The sequence below is a fragment of the Colossoma macropomum genome, unplaced genomic scaffold (genome assembly GCF_904425465.1).
Source record: "Colossoma macropomum unplaced genomic scaffold, Colossoma_macropomum, whole genome shotgun sequence".
Classification (NCBI taxonomy): Eukaryota; Metazoa; Chordata; class Actinopteri; order Characiformes; family Serrasalmidae; genus Colossoma; species Colossoma macropomum.
Window position 1 is genome coordinate 12,471,566 of NW_023494793.1, and position 21,528 is coordinate 12,493,093.

Genomic DNA, 21,528 nt, shown 5'->3' on the forward strand with positions numbered 1-21,528 from the left:
AAATTTGCCCTAAACTCTGCGACTCTGAGATACGCAAAGCATATAAGTGTCACAGAAAAAAATGTCAGTCTCCAGACAACAGAGGCATCCTGTCAGACAAAAATTTGGAACATCAGCACACTCTAATATCAGCACCCTATTCACGTTAGAGACAGCAGCACGTTTAAGTCACACTTGCCTATACAGACAAGAAAACTCTTTGAAACGGGATTGGGCAGATCCCCCTAAACAGCTTGAAGCCGAGTGACATTTTGTCCTCATTTCAGCAACAGTTCTGCCAGATATGATCCATCATCTCCAGTTAACGCAAGTGTTAATTACTTAGGCTGCTTGAGCCTGGCTCCCGATGCTCTGTGCTGAAGCAATTCTCCAGCAAATGCTCAACAGTTTCCAGGCTTCATATAAATAGAAATTTAATTTCTGTATGTTTATCCTCACATCCACAGTGGCAAAGGCATATTCCTGAGCGAATTGATTATTGCCTCTCTGAACTTCAAAATATCCCCCAATCTCAATGTGCATGAAGACACGAAGTACAGTCTCTACTTTGATGAGGTTTATGCTGTTGTTGATAAAGCTTACCAAAGATTATTGAGCGTAAGTATAGGTAATTCAGTATTTTCTCATTCTTCCATTCTCATTTTTCTCTCATTTGTGCACTACATGTCAAAACATTCCTGCCTGAACAGATCTTCAGAAGGAACTCTAATGAATATTGTTGTAATACAGTTAATACCAAAGATACAAACCAGATCCTAACCTGAAGAAAGTATATTACATATTTTGAGCATGTTTATTTTCAGTTCTAATTCATTCATTGTTTCCAAATAAAATAAAATAAATTAAGGTGAATTTAAAGAAATGTGGTTGGAATATCCAGATAAATAAGATCATGTTGTACCACTGAATTCAGTTTTAAAGCTATTATGCACACCTTTCACAAAATTCACAATGCATGCTTTCACTATGATAAAATTTCATAACAGCTTAAGTTTGCCTGCATTAATTTCCTGTTTTCCATGAAATGTCTTCCTCCTGGCAAAACAGTAAAAAATGGGAAGCAGTAATTAAACTGAGCCAAGAGTGCACTTGTGTGCAGTTTCCTTGAGGAATACAAAATTACAGTACAAGTAAATAAATATGCAACTATCATAAATAATTAACCACAATAGTTTTGTGGCCTTTTTCTATTACGTATTTTTTCTTAAAGCTACATTCTAGTTCAGCCATGCCCAAACACTCAACTCATTCAACAGGTCTACCTTCCACAAATCCATGTATTTAATTTATTTAATTAGTCAATTAAATGTGGTACAACCCTAATTCCACAAAAGTTGGGATGCTCTGCAGAATGTAAATAAAAAAAGAATGCAATGATACACAAATCATGTAAACCATAATACTACGAAGACAACATATCAAATGTTGAAATGAGAAATTTTATTGTTTGTTGAAAAATATATTCCCATTTTGAATTTAATGCCAACAACACGTTCCCAAAAAGTTGGGACGGGGCATGTCTACCACTGTGTTTCATCACCTCTTCTTTTAACAACACTCTGTAAGCGTTTGGGAACTGAGGAGATCAACTGCTGTAGTTTTGAAAGTGAAATGTTTTCCCATTCTTATTTGATATAGAATTTCAGCTGCTCAACAGTTTAGGCTCTCCTTTGTTGTATTTTTAATTTCATAATGCGCCAAATGTTTTCAGTGGTGACAGGTCTGGACTGCAGGCTGGTCAGCTCAGCACCCGGACTGTTTTAATAGGGTGAAATGCTGTTGTAATACACGCAGAATGTGGTTTTACATTGTCTTGCTGAAATAAACAAGGCCTTCCCTGAAAAAGACGTTGTCTGGATGGCAGCATATGTTGCCAAAACATGTATATATCATTCAGCATTAATGGTGCCTTCACAGATGTGCACATCACCCATGCCATGTGCACTAATGCACTCCTATACCATCATGAATACTGACTTTTGAACTGTGCACTGATACTAAGCTGAGTGGTCTTTAGCCCAGAGAACACAGTGTCCATGATTTCCAAAAATAATTTCAAATGTTGATTCGTCAGACCACAGGACACTTTTCCACTTCACTTCAGTCCATTTAAATGAGCTTGGGCCCAGAGAACGCGGCGGTCTTTCTAGGTCCTATTCATGTACAGCTTCTTCTTTGCGTTTTAGAATTTTAACTTGCATTTGTGGATGCAGCGATGAGCTGTTTTCATAGACGGTGTTTTTCAGAAGTGTTCCTGAGCACATGCAGTGATTTCCACTACAGAATCATGCCTGTAAATACTGGTTTTTGGCCTTGTCTCTTGCATAACGAGATTTCTCCAGATTCTCTGAATCTTTTAATGATACTGTAGTTGATGAGTCGCTCAAAATTAGGGGGAAAAAAGACTCCCAATACTCAGTTCGACCAGCTACAATGCTTTAGAACCCTAGGATCTTCCCTTCAGTTGCTAGTCCTCTGGCAAAACAAAACATGGCTACAGTTTTGACAGACAGCATTTGCCATAGCAAATACACGAGTTAAACAACATGCAATGACACTAAAACAATTTTCAAACACAGTCATCAGAAATAACGTGCACTCCATGGTGCATAGGAAAGAGAATGTAAATGACCGGTGATGTTTCTTTTTTGAGAAAGTTGACATGACAGTCACATTACTAGTTTAGAGTAAAGCAGATGCAGGAATGGAGAACTCATTGACAAATTAAGTCTTAGCAGCTTGCTGCAATATCTGGCTTTGTTCTTGTGCAGGCCTTCTTCCCACTTCGCTAACTAATGACCTCCTGTCTTTTACAAAAATAGCCCAAGTGCTGTTCCAGTGAAATATTTTTAGACATTGGAGTTTGATGTATTAAGTATATATTGAAATTAAGCGAATACTGTTTCCTTCAATACCTGGTAGAAACACTATCTGGCAGAACAGTATCGTTTGTTAATCATCATTATAAGATTCACCAGTGCTGATATATCATGCAAATCTAATATCTGTGATAAGTACAAGATTGGGGCCCCTACAGTCTGACACAGGAGAGTTTTTTGAAAGGATGTGCATTTAAGTAGGGTAGGTTTTATTAATGGGCACATAAGTATGGTAATTCATGACAGCAGTACTCATACATCAAAGTACTCAACAAATGAGCCTATTTACACTCACATCAGTGACTTACACTACTTAGTTAATACCCCACTTGAATTTCCTTTATGTTGCGCTTACCCATTCATATTTGAGCACATTAAATGAACATGACCAGTGAATTGCAGTGACGAGTATGAATCTGTTCAGAACTTGCTGTGTTTCAACTTAAGTAACTTACAACAGTTTTAGATATAAAAAGCTTCCATGTTAAACTAGAGAAGCAGAGTCTTCTGGAAATTTGCCAGTAATCTGTACTGTCTGTCCACTAGATCAGTGTATACAGACTGAAATTCATTAGCCATTTTATCAACACTTTTTCGTTTTGTTTTGTCATTGCTCAGCAGGCAATCAAGGATTAAATACACCATCCAGCAGATCCAATCAATGTAGGAATTTAGCTTTTGAGACCCTCCCACATCACATTTCAATACATGGATGGAGCATGTTGCATTGCACTTGTAGCTTCCAGCGTCTGAAAGATTTTGTAAAAAAAAAAGATTTTCTTCAAGATTGGTGTGGAAACACTACAAATGTTTTTCAACTGCATGGATGAGGAGTCTGGAGACAGTCGAGAAATGTTAAGAGTGTGATGTGGCTCTGGATAGTCATACACATCACAAGTAAGACCACAAACTAAAAATGCCTACTGACAGTGCTGAGGAAGATGGTCACAGGCCTGTATATATAGAGATTTCAAGGTATCTATATAAGTTCATACTGTATGGTTTTGTTGTTTTTTCAATTTAAGTGTGAAAGAAATGAACGTCAGTTTTTGTTTTTTGCCTTTTTGTGTTTATTAACTGCCATTACGGATAAGCTGAGTTTACACTGGATCAGATTATATAATACACAAACACAAAATTAAAAAACATGTCCAGGTGGCCAATTCTAGGCTTAGTCCTTAAAGGGTTCAAAATATTCCTTTTTAATTAAATAACTGAATTTTTAATTTTATAATCATGGCAGCCAAACATCACAGGTGTTTCTCAGAGCGAATATTAAGGATATCAAACCAAAAGATAAACATGAATGTGTTCTACAGGAACAGAAATATAAGAAGTCACTGCTCCAAGAGACAAAAAAACCCAAAAAAACATTGAGGAACGCAAAAGAAAGGACTAAGGAAAAAGGGCGGGAGCCAAATGAGGCAGGCAAAACCGAGTACATAGAAGAGGTCAGAGCTACAGGGAAGGCAAGACAGAAAAAGGGAATCTATGATAGGGGTCAAAGTTCAAATGTTGCTAGAGCAAGGAACATCAGTGCAGTCCATGCTTCCCTGCTGACCGCACTTGAGGGGTCCATTTAACCACAGATAAACTTGAGCAGAACCTTCAGCATTCACGCTTGAGGAGCTTCTACACTTCAAAAGCTGTGCAACATTGAGTCCTTACACAACATGTAAATCATCTGTGTGTGTGGAACTCAGGATTATGTGGCTTATTGCCTGTTTCCATTCAAGCAAATATGCATAATCAATCGGGCGCCTCTAGCGAGTGTTAAAGCGAGTCTTGGCAGTTTCAAATCCATGGTGTGATTCATAGACAGTGTCAAGGAAAGGTGGGGGCAATGATGGCTGTATAAAAGGGGTCATGGGTCAGCATTATATAGTTATTATGACAAACAAGGACATTAGTTGAAGAAAGACAAAATCTCGGAAACTCTCCAAAATGAGCTCCTGTAATCCTCCATACAAGAAACACCCACCCCACTGATAGCAGATTTACTGTCAGACATGATATAACTTAATTTATCCATAGGCCATACATAAAAACTGAACTACAGCACATGCTGCTTGAATAAAAAGTGCCTTGAGGCATTTTCATGCACTATTTATGTTTACTCTTGTAATAAATCCTCATAAATTAAAATAAATAAATAAATAAATAAACCCATCCTAATATATTCCTGGAATGGTAACTTTTTAAAAATTTTAGGTCCTTCTTTTATACTTAATGTGAACTGATTTAACAAGACTTTATTCTAGGGCTCACCGCTATAATTGCAACACTCAAGTAATCGGTTGTTACGTTATGTATCTGGTTCTCTATTTAGTATTCAGAAGCTTTTGTAAGCCCCAAAAAATTGCAGCCAAAACTAAATTTCATCAGCAAAAGGCCCCAAATTCACGTTTGAGCACTTTAAATTAGACGATAAAAAAGTTCAGGTTTGTGCTAAAAGGTTGCAGGAAGGCATGTTTGGTGAATGATTTCATATGTGAGTATAGTGATATATAGTGAACCAAGTTCCGCCAAGCATCCAATCCATACTGCCTCTGACTTAGCTTTGTCAGTAACAACTTCAGGCAGAAATATCAGCTATTATCTTGTTTTATTTTTTATTTTAACAGTTATCCACCAGGTTTAAAACTTCATCACAAACAGCAGATCTGTTTATTATAACAACAATCACAATAACAAGTTTTTACCAATGTATTAGACAGCCTCCATACACCATTAGCACAGCACAGGAGCTGCTCTGAAACTACTCCACCAACAAGATCATCACATTTTAGCAAAATATTTTTAATATAGTTTAGAATTTTATAGAAAGTGGGAGTATGTGATTTGACCAGATCTATATGGAGTTTATGCGGCACTTACATAGAAAAAATGTGACATTTAAAAGGCTTGTATTTTGACAGATATAAGACACACACCTAGCGCACAGTATGAAATGCAGATCAAAACAGAAGCAAATTCATTCCGACAGACAGAACGACTAAAACACTTAAAATATTATTATTTCAAGTATTTATGAACCATTCTTATTGGCCCATTCTTCATGAAATATTCTCACAGGAAGTTCCAGTTCTCAAATGGTGTAAGGAAGCAGAAAAAGAAAAATCACATTTCAATCACATACATGCAATTTTCTCTACCTTATTTTAAAAATCACACATCATCTCTATCCTTTTCAACCCCTCCTTTAACCACAACCAAATGACAGATCAGTTGAGGACAGCCGCCCACAATAAAATAAATATATTTTTTAAAAAGATTTTTAAAAAAAGATCAACCTCAAATCCCCCTCTCTTTCTTCCTCCGTTGTTTCAGGAGGCCCAACAGTAAAAGACCCTTCAGGAATCCTGCATGGGTGGACGTGTGGGTTTTCCCTGGGAAAGACATGCAGGGTCTTCCGGAAAGGAACCCCACCCTCGGATGGCAGATAGCACACTGCTACGCTGGTGCCAAGGCTAGCGTGGGTGAGTGGGCAGCGCGGCACAGAGACGACTAGCAGCCGTGGGCACTGCCAGGCTTAGCGATGAAGATGCCGCCCCTGTCGTCATCACAGGCAGAGCAGAAAAAAAAGAAATGCAGAGATTCACCAAAACGGAAAAGAAGAGAAGACTGGGGGGGCGGGGGGGCTCACATTCAAATCCTCTCTCCCTACGCCCCCACACAGGTTTAAGCAGAGCGTACAAAATCATTCGCAGAGAGAGAGAGAGCGAAAGAGAGAGAGACATAGAGGAAGAGGAAAAGGAGCTTGAGCGAGAAAAGACAGTGAGGAAGCAGTTATTACCAGCACAGTAAGCTTGCTCAGGAGATCACATCCAGGCAGTTCTAATCACTGTAATGGTTTAAAAACCTCATGCTCATCTCTCCTAAGCACCAAATAAAACAACAGCAAGTCCTTGCATGAACTGCAGAGATTTTTCAGAGTCTCATAAGCCAAAAGAACACTTTCTATATCCCCTGAGGGAGCAGCACCCAAAACTTAACATGATTTCAGTAAAAGGCAATGTCATGTTCTAGAATACGACCCAGTAAAACTTATGGAAGGATGAGAGATTAAGGAGGAAAAAAGAGTTTAGACCTCTGATGTTCTAAGACGTCTTTATACTGTCAAGTTAAAGGGATGCTTTCAAAATAAACTAATGTGTGTCATCTACAAAATTTGTGTCCAAGTTAAAATAAACATTTAGGCCTCTGACTTCAATGCCAGCAGCTGCTGGAAACCCTGTAACTTAACCCACAGCATAACCAGTTGCTCCTGTTTACAGTGAAATGAACTCCACTTGCTGGTTTCAAGGACCTGAATTAAGCCTAGTCTTGGTCTAAACTGCAATGCCAATTAGGCTTAATCTCTGTATCTGAAATCAGGTGTGATGTTGAATAGGTTTGCCACATAAAAACACAAGAAAGTTTCCTTAAGTGCAGAAAATGTGTGTTTTGATATTTCAGCCATGCCCCTGCATTTTAGAGCAGGTCAGCATTACTTTAACAGCTTTTTCTATAAAGGCTCCAAAACTAAATAAATATATGTTTTTATATAGGCCCACAAGAACAAATACATATTATTGTTTCATTTTTTTTTTGTTTAGTTATTAAATATTGCGGCGTCAGACACGCCAGGTCTGTTCTTGCTGTGTCTCTGGCGTTCTGTAAGAGGTACTTAGATCTGTTCTGTTATCTTTGCTCTAACAATATGTTTATCAAGGAAATCATGATAATGATAATCATGAATAATCATGAAATACGATTTATCTTGCAGCTCACTGTCTTGAAGTAAATGTTGAAGTAAATATTTGTTTCATTATTCATTGTATCTATGTATCTGCATGAAAACACTTTTTAACCAGTCAACAGCAGTTCAAATGCAAGTTTTGATCCACTGTAATCTTTGCTGCACAATGAAAATTTCACTGCAGATTACTTACTGAACACTATAAAGAGAAAAGTATTGAGACACCTACACATTATACCTACAGGAGCTTTTATGACATCTCATTCTAAATACATAGGCATGAATATGGAGTTGGTTCCCCACTGCAACTATAACAGCTGCCACTCTTCTGGGTGGGCCTTCTACAAAATGTTGGAGTGTATCTATGGGGATTTTTGTCCATTCATCTACAAGAGCATTTGTGAGGTCAGGCACTAATCTTGGACAAGAAGCCCTGGCTCACAATTTCTGTTCTAGTTCATCCCAAAGGTGTTGGATGGGGTTGAGGTCAGGGCTCTGTGTGGGTCAGTCAGGTTCTTCCACACCAAACTCACCTAGCCATGCCTTTATGGACCTTGCTTTGTGCACCGGGTCTCAGTCATGCTGGAAAAGGTTCTTCCCCAAACTGTTCCCACAAAGTTGGAAGCATACAGTTGTCCAAAATGTCCTGGCCTGCTCAAGCATTAACATTTCCCTTCACTGGAACTAAGGGGTCTAAAACAACCCCTGGAAAACAACCCCATATCATTATCCCTCCTCCACCAAACTTCACACTTGGCACAATGCGCTGTGGCAGATAGCGTTCTCCTGGCATTCACCAAACCCAGACTAGTCCATCAGACTGCCAGATAGAGAAGCGTGATTCGTCACTTCATAAAATATGTTGTCACTGTTCCAGAGTCCAGTGGTGGCGTGCTTTACACCACTTCCTCTCCACGCTTTGCACTGTGCATTTTGATCTTAGACTTGTATGTAGCTGCTCGTCCATGGAAAGCCATGCTGTGAAGCTCCTAACGTGCAGTTCTTTTGCTGATGTTGCTTTGAGAGGGGAATTTGTAACTCTTTATTGATTGACTCACAGAGTGGGGCCAGTGAGTGCTGAAGCGCTCAGTGCCTACCATTTGTTGAGTCTGTTTGCGTGGTCTACCGCTTCGTGGCTAAGTAGTTGTTGTGTTGAGGTGCGTTCATTTCACAATAATAGCACTTACAGTTGACAGGGTCAGATCTAGGAGGACAGAAATTTTACAAACTAACTTGTGGCAGAGGTGGCATCCTTTGACAGTGCCATGTTTAAAGTCACTGAGCTCATCAGTACCACTTGTTCTACTGCCAGTGTTTGTCTTTTGAGAGTGCAAGACTATGTGCTTATTTTTATTCACCTGTTAGCAACGAGTGTGGCTGAAACACCTGAACTCAACAATTAGAAGGGGTATCCCAATACTTTTGTCCATATAGTGTATCATACAACATACATTAAAACAAAAACTGTGAACTGAAGGAATCTACGTATGAAGTGAAAATGAAAATGCTGCACTCAAGAAAAGCATGTGAGTGGAGGCCATGGGAAATATTAGTTGGCAGAAGATTACAGTATCCACTGACATGCTTTAGTTGTCTTGGGAAAATCAAGCAGTGCTTACTGTTGGACCAGCTATGCACTGGCCCAGCGAAAATACCATGGCTATGCTCCATGCCACTTTTCATGCACACAAAGGAATGTACAACACAAAAACAACAAAATCTAAAAAAATTCTATACACATGCATAGTTGTGGCCATGGAGAAGAACACAGTTCAATGCTGAGGACAGGCTGGTCACAAAATGTGAAGGAATACATATAACTCTATGAGTCATATTACTGTGTCAAAGAACTAAAAACAAGCAAGAAATAAAAAAGATGACAGTGGCACCAGTTATAGCAGTAATAACCAAGCATTTTTCCTCTGTGTTGCTGACCTGAACACTAAGACACTAAGGCACTAAGGTGTAAAAAAAAACAAGTTTATCAACCAATGACAACATGTGTGTGTGTGTAAATATAAAACAGTTGATGTAATATCTGGTTAACTGCAGGGAAGAAAAAACCATGAAAAAAAGCCCAAGAAAAGGCACTTCGACTGAAATTAACATAGGGTTTGAACTGAAGGCTTACTCTTCTAGGTGGTAGCACTGGTGTTAAAAAACATATTTTATTATTCAATAAAGCTGAGAGAAATAGGTAGTTTTCATCTAAAATGAGTAGGGGTGCAACAATTATTCGACTTAGTCGACTAAAATCAAAGACCAAATTAGCTGCCAACTAATTTGGTAGTCGATTAGTTGGTGACGTCACTACGCGTCGCTCACTAGAAACGTTCTGACATTACCGCTTACTGGTGACTTAACAACAGCGCGATGGCAGCCTCAAGAACAAAATCCTCCAAAGTGTGGGAGCTAAGCTTCCAAAAAAAGATGTCAGTTATGCTATTTGTAAAGCCGTCCTTGGCTGGCATGGGAGCACACCCTTGCTAGTTAGCTAATGCTAATGTTAAGAGCCATTGTACTTCATGTTGTGAGCTGAACTGTAACATTTGTATTTCGAAATGCAGGTTCTCTGAAATCGTTAATGGAGTTGGAGCAGAGAAGCAAGTAACTATTATTCACAGCGACCCTGTTCACTTTCCAGATAACGTTTACAGTTTTAAAACACTGCATCGCCTTCTTAACATCGAGGCCACCGGTGCGGTCAGATTCGGCAAACACAGGAGAGCGTTTCCGAACAGTTCTCTGTTTTCCGCGAACATTTAGCTCCACTCACAAACTGTTTAAGGAGGTAGTTCTCCGTGAACACAGAGGGTAGCTGGAAAAAGGGTTACCGTTGAAATGAAGCGTTTTCACAAAACCGTTCACATTTAACTGTTTATAGTAAAATTTGCCACAAACATTCGCCACTTTCCCATCCGCTCCATCAGAGCGCAACTTCTCTACAGCAGGGAGTATCTGCTCTCAGAGGAGAGCAATTCTCTCACAGGTACACACAGAGGTGCTGACCTTCCTCTGTTTCAATAAAGACCTGTGATTGTAAAATTTAGTTGCAGCAGAGCGTAGACAGACAGCAGAATGCACCGAGCACAGACCGCACCGTTTAAACTTAACATTTAAATTTAGATTTATTTTATTACTTGATTAAGGAAAAAAATATTTAGTTTTGTTATATTTTCTTGCTACTACTTTGCACATCCTTGGTTATAAATTTTGGCAGGAAAAATACATTGGAGTTTTATTTTTTTATCTTTTGTATTAGCAGGAAAGTTCATCTATATTGTCTGCATTGTTAGTTAGCAAATGCACTAAACAACCTCAAGCCAAATTTAAAAGATAAAAGCTACACAGAAGTTATTTGGTGAGGTAGTGGTTCATAATCGAATTAAATTATTCGTTTCAGTAATCAATAGATTATTCGACTATTAAATTAGTCGTTTGTTGCAGCCCTAAAAATGAGTAACTGAAGCTGCTTCTTCTGATGTGCCAAAACTACAGCTAATTGGTTACACATTGGATGCCGATGAGGACTCATCATCTTACACAATGTGTTTTCTCCTTGATGGACGATGTACAACATGTTAGTTTGTCAGAGAAATATATTTCCACTGTTTCTGTACCTAGCTAACATAAGTAGAGTAGTTTGCCTAGTTATCAATCAGGCTGTTCTACATCTGCTTTTCTTTCCCACCCTTAACATGTCCTTCGCAACCCACTCACAATGATCATGATTACGCAGAGAACATTCAGCTAAAAGTTCGACCAGCCAATCGAAACACTTTAACGAGATGTGATTCCTGCTGTCACTGTGCTACAGAAATTGTTGGTGAAACTAACAAAAGTTGGTTTTCTGATGTGGAACAAAACCCGCTTCTTTACAGCTACTTGATCCAAGGTAACTAATATAATGAAGCGGGCTAAAACACTTTATTTAAAATAAGCCATATTTTAATGTTTTAACTGTTAAGATACATTGTACTAATGTATACTAACAACTACAGCTGGGCAATAAGAAAGATTTAAAAAAAAAGATTTATCATTATCGTGATGTCATTTATCACAGTATGTGACAATATGCTTTTCTGGGTATACTGTGCATACCGTCAGTACTAAAAATCATTTCCAACTGTATGTTTGATTAAAAAGAGAGCAAAATTTGTCCTGTTTAATTGGATTTAGTGCAGCACAGTGTGTTAAATGTTGAATGTAAGTAATCGGATTGGTAGTTCTGGATAGTATTAAAATGTGCCACAATTACGACTACTCCAACTTGTGACACGCACACACATCTTCTATACCGCTTATGCTTCTGGGTTGCCGGGGTCGTGGGTTGGGGGGGTGCAGGAGCCTACCCCAGCGGTCATAAGGCGGAAGGCAGAAAACACCTCAGACAGGTCAGACACACAGGCATACACAATCACATATACCTAGGGGCGAGCGTGTCCAATTCACCTGACTGCATGTCTCTGGAGTGTGGGAGGAAACTCACACAGACATGGGTAGAACATGCAAACTCCACAAAAAAAGGACCCTGGCCGTCCAGCCAGAGAACCGAACCCAGGCCCTTCTTGCTGTGAGGTGACAGCGCTACCCACTGCACCACCGCCCTGCCCTCCAACTCGTCAGATGTCAAAAAAATATTGTGAAACATCGTGTGTCATTAAAAACTTGAAGTATCTTGATATTACATTCTGCCATATCGCCCACTTCTGCTAACTCATTATGGTATCGGTATAAGCAAGTACTAAAAACATGCACTCGTACTCAGCCTGAAAAAAATGCTATGGATGCATCCAAAATATATATATACACATTTGTTCCCCCCTCACAAATATGAGCAAAACCATAGCATTTTACAATCCTCTGAAAGCATTAAAAAGTGGCGCTTTACTGGATTGTTAGTATGAAGTATGTATGTATGTATATGTCCTCCGTCTTCCTGAGTTAAAACGGAACAAGTACCTGAAGAGTGATTTCAGTAATCTAATTCTGGTATCTTGAACAGTTGACCAAGTATTTGTGTACCTGTGCACATCCCTAGTGATAATGCTGAATGGTCCCATCCCCTGTAGAAATATGACAGAGTGGCCTGAACTCAACCAGCCCCAACTAACTGCCCACAGTGCCTGGTATGGCACTGAAATGTTTTGCATATGTTGCATATGTTGTATTGTTTAAAAAAAAGAGTGAAAGGGACTGCATTGAAATGTTTTATATGTTGCTTCTGTCACACTGTTAAAAAAAAACATAGAGGAAGCAATTCTATACTTTCATAGGCAATGTCACAATTTCTCATTCATTGTGAAAAAAACAGCCAACTGACAAAAGTCATTTTTATTATCTTCATGCGTCAAAGATATTTGAGGATCTGAAACATGGCACAAGCGGAACACCACAAGTGTTGGTACACAGTATGCTGCCAATTATCTGTTCTCCAAACTGAGAACATGTGGTATCATTGCAAGAGACAAACCAAGAGATTTTAACAAGGATTTAATGCATTACCCAGGCTGTTCAGAACGCCACACACTTAATTTACTATTGTTTTTCTTGCATTCAAGCAAACCTGCAATAGCACACCCTACCCGATGGAAAGGATTTACAGATCAGTTTAGCACCATTTCTCTGACGATATGGATCAGTGGCTACTGGCTAGATGCTAAGAAGGAGAGGGTAAGTGATGAAATGCCAAATGCTTAAGTTATTTAAATAAAGAAAACAGAGAAATGAAAAGTGAATGAAAAATATGATGTTGTCAAATAATAACGTTTCACTTGTTTGACATGTAATAAATATGTAAGACATTTGGACTGAAACAAGCCTGTGTCTGAGAAACAACGACCAATTGTTTATGACGGCATCCCAACACAGCTCAGAAAATATAAAAGTCCAAAAAATATCCACATATTTACCAACTCTTATTAAAAGTTGTATTTCTAAAATTGTAGAATTCTGACTTTATAAACCTACTTTACTCAACTAAAATGGCTTGTTAATTCAGAGATGTATCTTATTATTATTTACTCTGGAGTGGGCTGGAAATGCATTTCAGTATCTGTATTTGAAAGACAAACTAATTACTGAAATCTTTTTGGCAAATAAAAGTACAGTCAGAACACTTTTTCTGTTAAGTTTACTCTTAGCTAGAACCTTTCCATAAGTAAATAATAAGTAAATAATTAGCAAACATACTCTAACCACGAAACCATTAATTACTGTGTGAAGCACCAACTTTAACCATTTAACCACTTGTAAACTTTCATCAAGTTCTATAGGTTACTTCACAAAATGCTTAACGACCTGATAACTGTTTAAGAGAAAAATACTTTCAGCACAACATCAAATTGATAGCAGACTTCTTGTGTGGACAAAGCAGGGGGGAGAATTCCTACCAGACTGCACTAAGGGTACTGTAAAGCCCAGAAAAGCAAAAGGTCCAGGTCTGGGGCTGTTTTCCTTATGATGGTGTTGGTGAACGTCGGTAACGTGATCATTAACTCAGCAGTGTACAAAGGCATTCTGGATGCAAAACCTGCAGAGGTCTACAAAGAAACTGCTCAAATGATAACAATCTGAAACAAACCAGCCCCATTTGAAAGAATACTTTATCAACGAGAAAATTACAGTCATGGAGTGGTTCATTTAAAATAAATGCCACTTGGTTCGACATTTTGTTTCCTAACACAATGAACCTCAACACATTTTTAAGTATATCACAAACGTTCAAATGCTTTCTGAGGCCACTGTAACTCATTTGAGATTCTAGTAGTAAATCCACCTCTCCAAATGTCCAATACCCCTAATTTTCCATTGAGTGTGAACTGCATCTTACAACCAGACCTCTTTTTTCCAGAAACTCGAAACGTTTGTTTCGTCATCGAACACATTTGCATTTCATTTATTAGAAGTGTGAGAATCAGTCAGCTATTTGCTGATGGTGTGAAAGCCCAGTCATATACTGCTGTGACACTTACCACAATGATAAAACCTGTTGAGCTGTTTCTACAGGGGTGGTTTCTAAGTTTATGTCTATCTAGATTATTGTTAAAACTGTTTAATTGGATAATTCCTAAAACGCAAAAGAAAACTGTCCACCAAGGGGCTACTGCTGTTACTCCTGTCACTGTAGTTAGTTTTGCATTCCTCAAACTTTCTAACCACAATTTAACCTCACAATAAGTTTGAATTCCACCCGATTACCTTGTTAAGACAACAGTAAGACAAGAATAGAAAAGACTATGGACTTTGAACAACTCTCCTCTGACTACACCCTTGCATCCATCCTTCTATCCCTACCCCTCCCAAAATACAGCTCTACAGAACTCTGCCAAAACACAGCTGAAAAAAAACTGTATGGGAAATGGTAGTACCTCATGTAGTCAACACATTAATGCCATAATGGGCAAAGAATGTATGCAATGACTAAGATGCCAGATTTTAGCATGTGTGGGCTCGTAAAGCTTGTGAAGACATCAACGAAATTAATGTAATTTCATCCTGTTACCATCATAAAATATACAAATTAGAGCCAATATAGAGTAATGGGGAAGGATATAAAATGTACAGTGCAACTCATTACTTTGATGGCACTATTATGACTTCCGAACGCACTGCAATAGCATATGAGCACTCCGAGTGGAAAAGTGGAAAACCAAGTTCATGTCATGTGGAGGGTTCAGTCATTACTTCAAGGGCTGGGAGGGAAATCTGTTGTTTAGCATGGCCCTTTGCTTTTGTTTTGGGTAATGAAAGCCCATTGAGAGGCGGACATGCTGGACCACTGCCCATTCTGCTCTGTTTCAATTACCCAGCATGCTTTCAGCGGGGTAATGAGGTGGGTGTCACCGCAGGGGCAAAGCGACAGCCAGTGACCGCTGCACTGCCACTTGGCCTCTCGTTTCCGTAGTGATCAAGTGCCAATTGGAAGGGTCGGGAGGGCGGAGGAGTGAAAAAGACAAGGAACAACAGGGGAAAAAAAAGAAAAGGGAAGAGACCCACCGCAGACCAACGACTGGCACATACACTTTCCAAGGCTCACTCGCATTCTCACAGCGGACCTCCAGCTACCGTATGTTTTCATAAGAGTCAGATACACAGAAGCAGGAAAACGGGGGAATTACGTTTCAAAGCCCAGTAAATAAAGTTGGTATTGATTTAATCTCACATGTAATCCGTTTTGCTGTCTGACACCAAGTCCAGCAATAAAAGAGAATCATGTAGGACAGCATAACAGATAATACGACCATACATCAATTGGGGTTTGGGAGACATTAGGGCGATAGATCACCTTCAAGCCAGACTGCTTAGCTACGGAATTTATAAACTAGCTCCTAAAACTGAAGTGGCTTTCAATTTTGGTTTTCAATTTATAGATACTGTATTTTGCTGCTGTGCTCCACTAGGGTTGATTCTGTTTTATTTTTAGTTTACTACAATGATTCTACCAAGACAGGCCCTTATAGCTGAGTCTCAGACTAAACTGGACTGATCTAACAGGAGCAAAGTAACTATCATTAGCAATTCATCTGATTTATGATGTCTGTCAGCATGTCATAGTGATAGCAGCAGTACTTCCTCCTCCATTCATCTGAGGTGCCTGACTAATGTTAAACCTTGCTTGTTTGACTGATCCATTAAATTGTACCGTTTTGGATTTTGTTGTTTTTAATAGTTTGAGAGGTTTCATCGGCTTTCTCAAATCAGCAATAACATAAGCACACTTACAGGCTTTTATCACTCAAAGTGTATCACACTGTGAATAGTAGGGATGCGTAACGATATCCGAATCATATTGGTATCGGTATTTGCTTTAAAAAATATGTTTACATTTGACTGATATTTTCAAAACAATATTTAATGATGCATTTCTTGTACTCCAGAAGAGCAGAACATTTAGGCGTTGATGGGCTAGTGTGCTAAAACGTCTGCTATAATCCGGGTTTGTGAATCAGCATCAGAAAATATGTAAAGAAAAATATTGAATACCGGCATCGGCGCACAATTCTCATATCAGTGCATCCCTAATGAATATATTTGTTTCCATATAGTTATACTTCTATTAACTTAACCACGAGGAGTTCTACAGATAGATGAACCTAAGCTCTTTAAGCACACAGGAGAAAAAATAAGCTTTTGTCATTCTGACACAAGGTGACGACATTCTTTGAATTAATTTTTTTCTCCTTAGAATTGCGCTTTGTGGTATAGCAGCTAATTGGATCACCGGGCAGTGTTATCCTAGTTATTTTTTTTTAATAAATTCACAAGTATATGGTGCCACAGGACTTTAAACTCAAATGCCTTTAGAAAAAATCTATGTACTATTTACTTTAAAATTCACTGCACTACATTCTGCATTGCTGCGCTATGGAGTTAAGTAAAGGCTTCACGTTTGTGCTCAACAGCATCACATCTGATGACCAACAGCTAGAGAAATGAAAGCATTGTACCCACTTTGAATTCTGAGAAATGAATACGATTCATATATTGAACCCAATTATTAATAACATAATGATCCAAAGTACTCCAAAAAACCCTCCTCTGGCTGTTTAGCTTTACAAAGTTGTTAAATGTTCATCAAGGATGGCACTTTATTAGTTTGAGGCTGAGGCTGTCCTAAAACGATCACCAAAATGTGTCCAAAATCAGTATCAGGGGAATTAGAACTTTCCACACTTGCTTCACATTCATTAAATGCTAATATGAGGGTCAAACCTGAATTTCAAATAGATTCTGTGGACACCATAAATTCAGTGGCACAGCAAAACATCAGTCAAATGTGCCTAAATACTAGTAAAGTTTGGAAGGGATGCTCAAAAAAATCCAAGATAATTCTAATTAGCATTATGATTCATAAAAATTATAACATTTTGAAACATTAAAATTACAGTGCAGGCCTGGATTGTGTATAACCTGCCTTTATGTGACACTGAACAGACCAGAAACTCTGAGACTGTTGAGTTTCTGCTGAAGGATTTAAGTCTCTATAGATGTGCGAGGTTTATTTGCCTAAGTATAATGGAGTACTTGTGCCACCTTCTGGACACATCATGATATAACACCGTCTGCTAGGACAATAGATCTACAGAAAAACGGCTTGACAAGTGATGGTTTATAAAAAGTAAACAGGTCAAGCAAGCTATTATTCAATTTCACGGAAATGTAATCATATTTATAAATTCCTACATGCAAAAGGACAACAACCTCAAACACACTGATAGCTTTCAGGCTTTAAAGATGCTTTAAAGAGACAAAAATGGTACTGTTGCTAACAGTGAATGAAATCGCATAGCCACCAGTTAGCATTATGGCAATGACATACGTTAACTTGGTGCTAATAGCTTCTATTCATTGTTAGCAACATTAGCATGTTCAGTTAAGCAAATTCTTTAAAAGAACAATGCTGGGTAGTTTCAATGGGGTGTGCCATGTCAACACTTTCTACTTTATTTATTTTTTATGTTAGCTGCCTATTTCTTACTATATGTTATAAAATTGAATGTAGTTTTGAAGTTTCAGACATGTCAAAAACAAAGACTAATCAGGCACACATAAAATCCACATCCCTCAGACAACCTGGAGCTAACTTTTCTTACCTTCTCAGCAGTGGCCAGCTGCACCTTTGGAGGTCCCCAGTCCTTGCTGATCCTCTCTCTGACCTCTTGAGGGACGACCGTGCAGGCTTTTATGTCCAGATCTGGATAACTTAACTCTAATCCTCCTCTAAAATATAGAAACATCACTTAGTAGTATCATCATTGCTATAATGCTTATCGTCTGTCTTCAAACACTTCTGGCAAACTGTACACCTCTGACTAGACCGACTCTGACGCGACACATTTGAAAGCACTTGGTGACTGTCATTTTTATATGCAAGGCTATAACACCAAATATGCCAGGAGTAGCAGAAGCATAGTCCCGTAGAGTCTGCTTATTGGAAAGTTAAGCTATTGAGCATTGGAGATGGTCAGTGCATTGAGTGGGTTTTCTGAGTGGGAAATGCCAGTTAAGCTGCTTTGCATCCATGACTCAGTACTTTGAGGGAATCCTACACATTCAACAAGATACGAGGTGGAACTGGGCAGCCTACAAGCTTGAAATGCTAACCTCGCCCCCTTGCTGGCAGATTTGTGTGGGTATTTGAGAGACGTCTGTGAAGGCTTTCAGTCATCCTAGCCACAGAATTCTCTAGCACATATCTCGTAATGCAACATAGCTGATGTTCAGGATTATACCAGTGGCTGTGGTTTAACTCATTGATGTCCGACAACTATGTTTAGTATGACAAAGACAAATACCCCAGAACCTGTTCTGATTCGAAGGGAATTCAATCTGTATGGCTTTACCTTGTACTAACATTCTACGGTACCTACACAATATTTTATGCCATTTTCACACATTTATTTGCAATCATATTTGGATTGCCTGTTTTGTGAGAAATCACTAGTCCCAAATCAGTAGTGACCAAACGACTAAATTAAGTAAGACAGTTATAAGCTATTACATATAAGAAAAAAACCCACCTTTCATTCACATGGTTTGATCGATTTGAACAATTTCTTCAGATTTTTGCTCAGAGAACATATCGTCGCTGTCCGATGAAAAACATGTATCTCCATTTTTTGCAATTTTTACTTTTCTGCATCGTTTGAGCTCAGAAGCTGTCCTTTACATTGTGTGAAAATGTCAAGAAGATTGGACCAACAGAAATGATCCAACATTGCTTAGAACAAAATCTCTTTCCACTAACTTACATTGAAAGTAAAGAACAATCTCCTGTAAAGTTACTAGTTTGGAGATACATGTTTTTCTTTGGACAGCGACGATATGCATACAAAAGAAATGCAAAAGTGCAGACTTTTATTGGTCAAGTTTCTACTAATACATTGAAAGCCTTGCCGTTATTTGTACTTAAATAATCATGTTATATTTACTATATTTACTTTTCTAGCAATTAGTTGTCATTGCTCAATCCAGGCAGGTTGTTTGTACTGTCGTAACTCAAGGGTACTTATTTTTGTGAGAAGAACTCACTGACAAGTAATGAGAAAGTGCAGGGCGGAGTCATCCAGAATTCCCAGCCGATTTCAGTTTATTAGCTTTTGTTTTTCCTTCAGATGTTGTTTTCAAATAAAAAAACACATTTAGATGTTATATTTAGGTTAAGTATAGGATTGGATGCAATTTATATGTTTTAGGTAGCCTAACCATGAGTGTGTTCAGTGTCTCTGCTTAGCAGTCAGTTTGGTTGTAACAAAAACTTTAATTGCTGCCAAGTCAACGTATGTAACTTTGAAAGCTCTTACTCAAAGAGTTTTTCGTACATCTCAGCTTGTATCACTCTAGTCATTATAATGATGTGAAAGTTAGTAAATTAAATGACGTAGGAGTTACTTTAACTTAAAAGCTTAAGTTTCTGCACACAGACTATACTGTTGATGTACACTTACACTCTTTTAAACTTATAAGTTTGAGTGTATTCAATCCATGTATGATTTCAGACGACTTGAAACACAGAGTCTCAAAACAATTCATTTGAGGCAACGAGTTACCTCTAAAAGTTCGAGTAAACTGAACTTGTCATGGTTTACAGTGTACCAGACTGATTTGCTTGAAAAAAATGGTTATTGACATTTTTATACTATTTGTCAAGGGCTGTAATACCAAAATCCAACTTCATACCAAGAGTAATTCAGCAGAAAGCTGTGTGGTCCAGTCTGGAAATCAGGACTAGCCTGTGCTAGCTTACCACAATTTAGGACGAAATATATCTGAGTGAACCTCAATTCTGTTTATTAACCTATCCCAGGGTGTGACACCAAACCTTTAAGGATTCGGTAAGAAGGTTATTTCTCTCTTTTCATTATCTGTTGAGTGTTTATTTGAGTCTGAATTCACCTGCAGAACGCCTCATCTTCTGCACTCAGTCCATCCGAGTGAGCCGTTTGCCCGGTGAGGGCGACGCTCGCGACCACCAACAGACAAAAGCCCGCGAAAATCATCCCAACGGCCTTCAGGAAAGAAGCAGCGAAAATAATAAATATATAAGTTGTGCTAAGCTGTGTTGTGGAGTCCATTCAGGTATGTCTTCATTTTTTCCCGCAAATTCTAACTTATTTAACAAAATTGGCGTTTTAAATAACTTTCTGACGGTATAATTCAGCAGCTTGACTAGCCTCACTCTTAGCAAACGTCTGACAAGTGATAACTGACGCACATACAAGTTAATGTCAACTAACGCTGAGAACTGCTTGAAATGTCGCATTTTTATGCTCTTTAAGGAGGTTTACCTGGAAATTCAACGTGAGGAAGAAGCAAACTTCAAATACCAGGCTGCTCCGTCGAGTGACAGGTGACTCAAAGGCCTAATAGCTCAAATGACAAGGTTAATTTGGGAAACTAGGCCTGCCATTAAAACCACCCACCCCGGACTCTCGTTGGTTGGGGCTGCTGTAGCCTCGTTAGATTGGCCATAGTAAGTGTTAATCACCGGCCAAGGCCCAATGGCACAGTGGTGTCTACTGAACTCTCCCCTAACAGTCTGTGGTGGGTTCAGCCCTGGTAGGTTTTCTAATTTGCATTATTTACAATTCACAGTGATTTTGCATTGGGATCCTTCAGAAGTATGTTTGTCCTCTCCGTTTGTCTTGGCTGAGCCTGAAGCTTAGCTAGGATTACAAAAGGTGTGGCACATTAGAAGCAGCGAGCTTAACCTTTAAGTACATTTTGCAGACAAGAACAACTCCAGTGAAACTTGGAGCTTAATAACAATAAAAAAAGCTACATTATTCTCCTCATTTCCACTTAGGTTTTTACATTTTATGTTGGGTGAGAACAGAAACATCATCAATATGCAGTATAGTTTGAAAAGGCCCGTTTACTTCTTGAAATGAGAGTTTAATGTTGTGT

At 38.6% G+C, this 21,528-nt stretch overlaps 1 protein-coding gene across 1 annotated transcript in view; it reads right to left on the bottom strand.

The window, feature by feature from the left end:
• Positions 1–21,030, bottom strand: part of LOC118813285 (phosphatidylethanolamine-binding protein 4) — a 116,305-nt gene extending 95,275 nt beyond the window's left edge. The window contains exons 1-3 of the mRNA XM_036578524.1: positions 20,910–21,030; positions 20,518–20,630; positions 18,216–18,342 (exon numbers count right to left, since the gene is read on the bottom strand). Coding sequence (XP_036434417.1) covers positions 18,216–18,342; positions 20,518–20,621 — 231 coding nt within the window. The 5' untranslated portion in view covers positions 20,622–20,630; positions 20,910–21,030. The remainder of the gene's footprint in view (positions 1–18,215; positions 18,343–20,517; positions 20,631–20,909) is intronic.
• Positions 21,031–21,528: the final 498 nt, after the last annotated feature.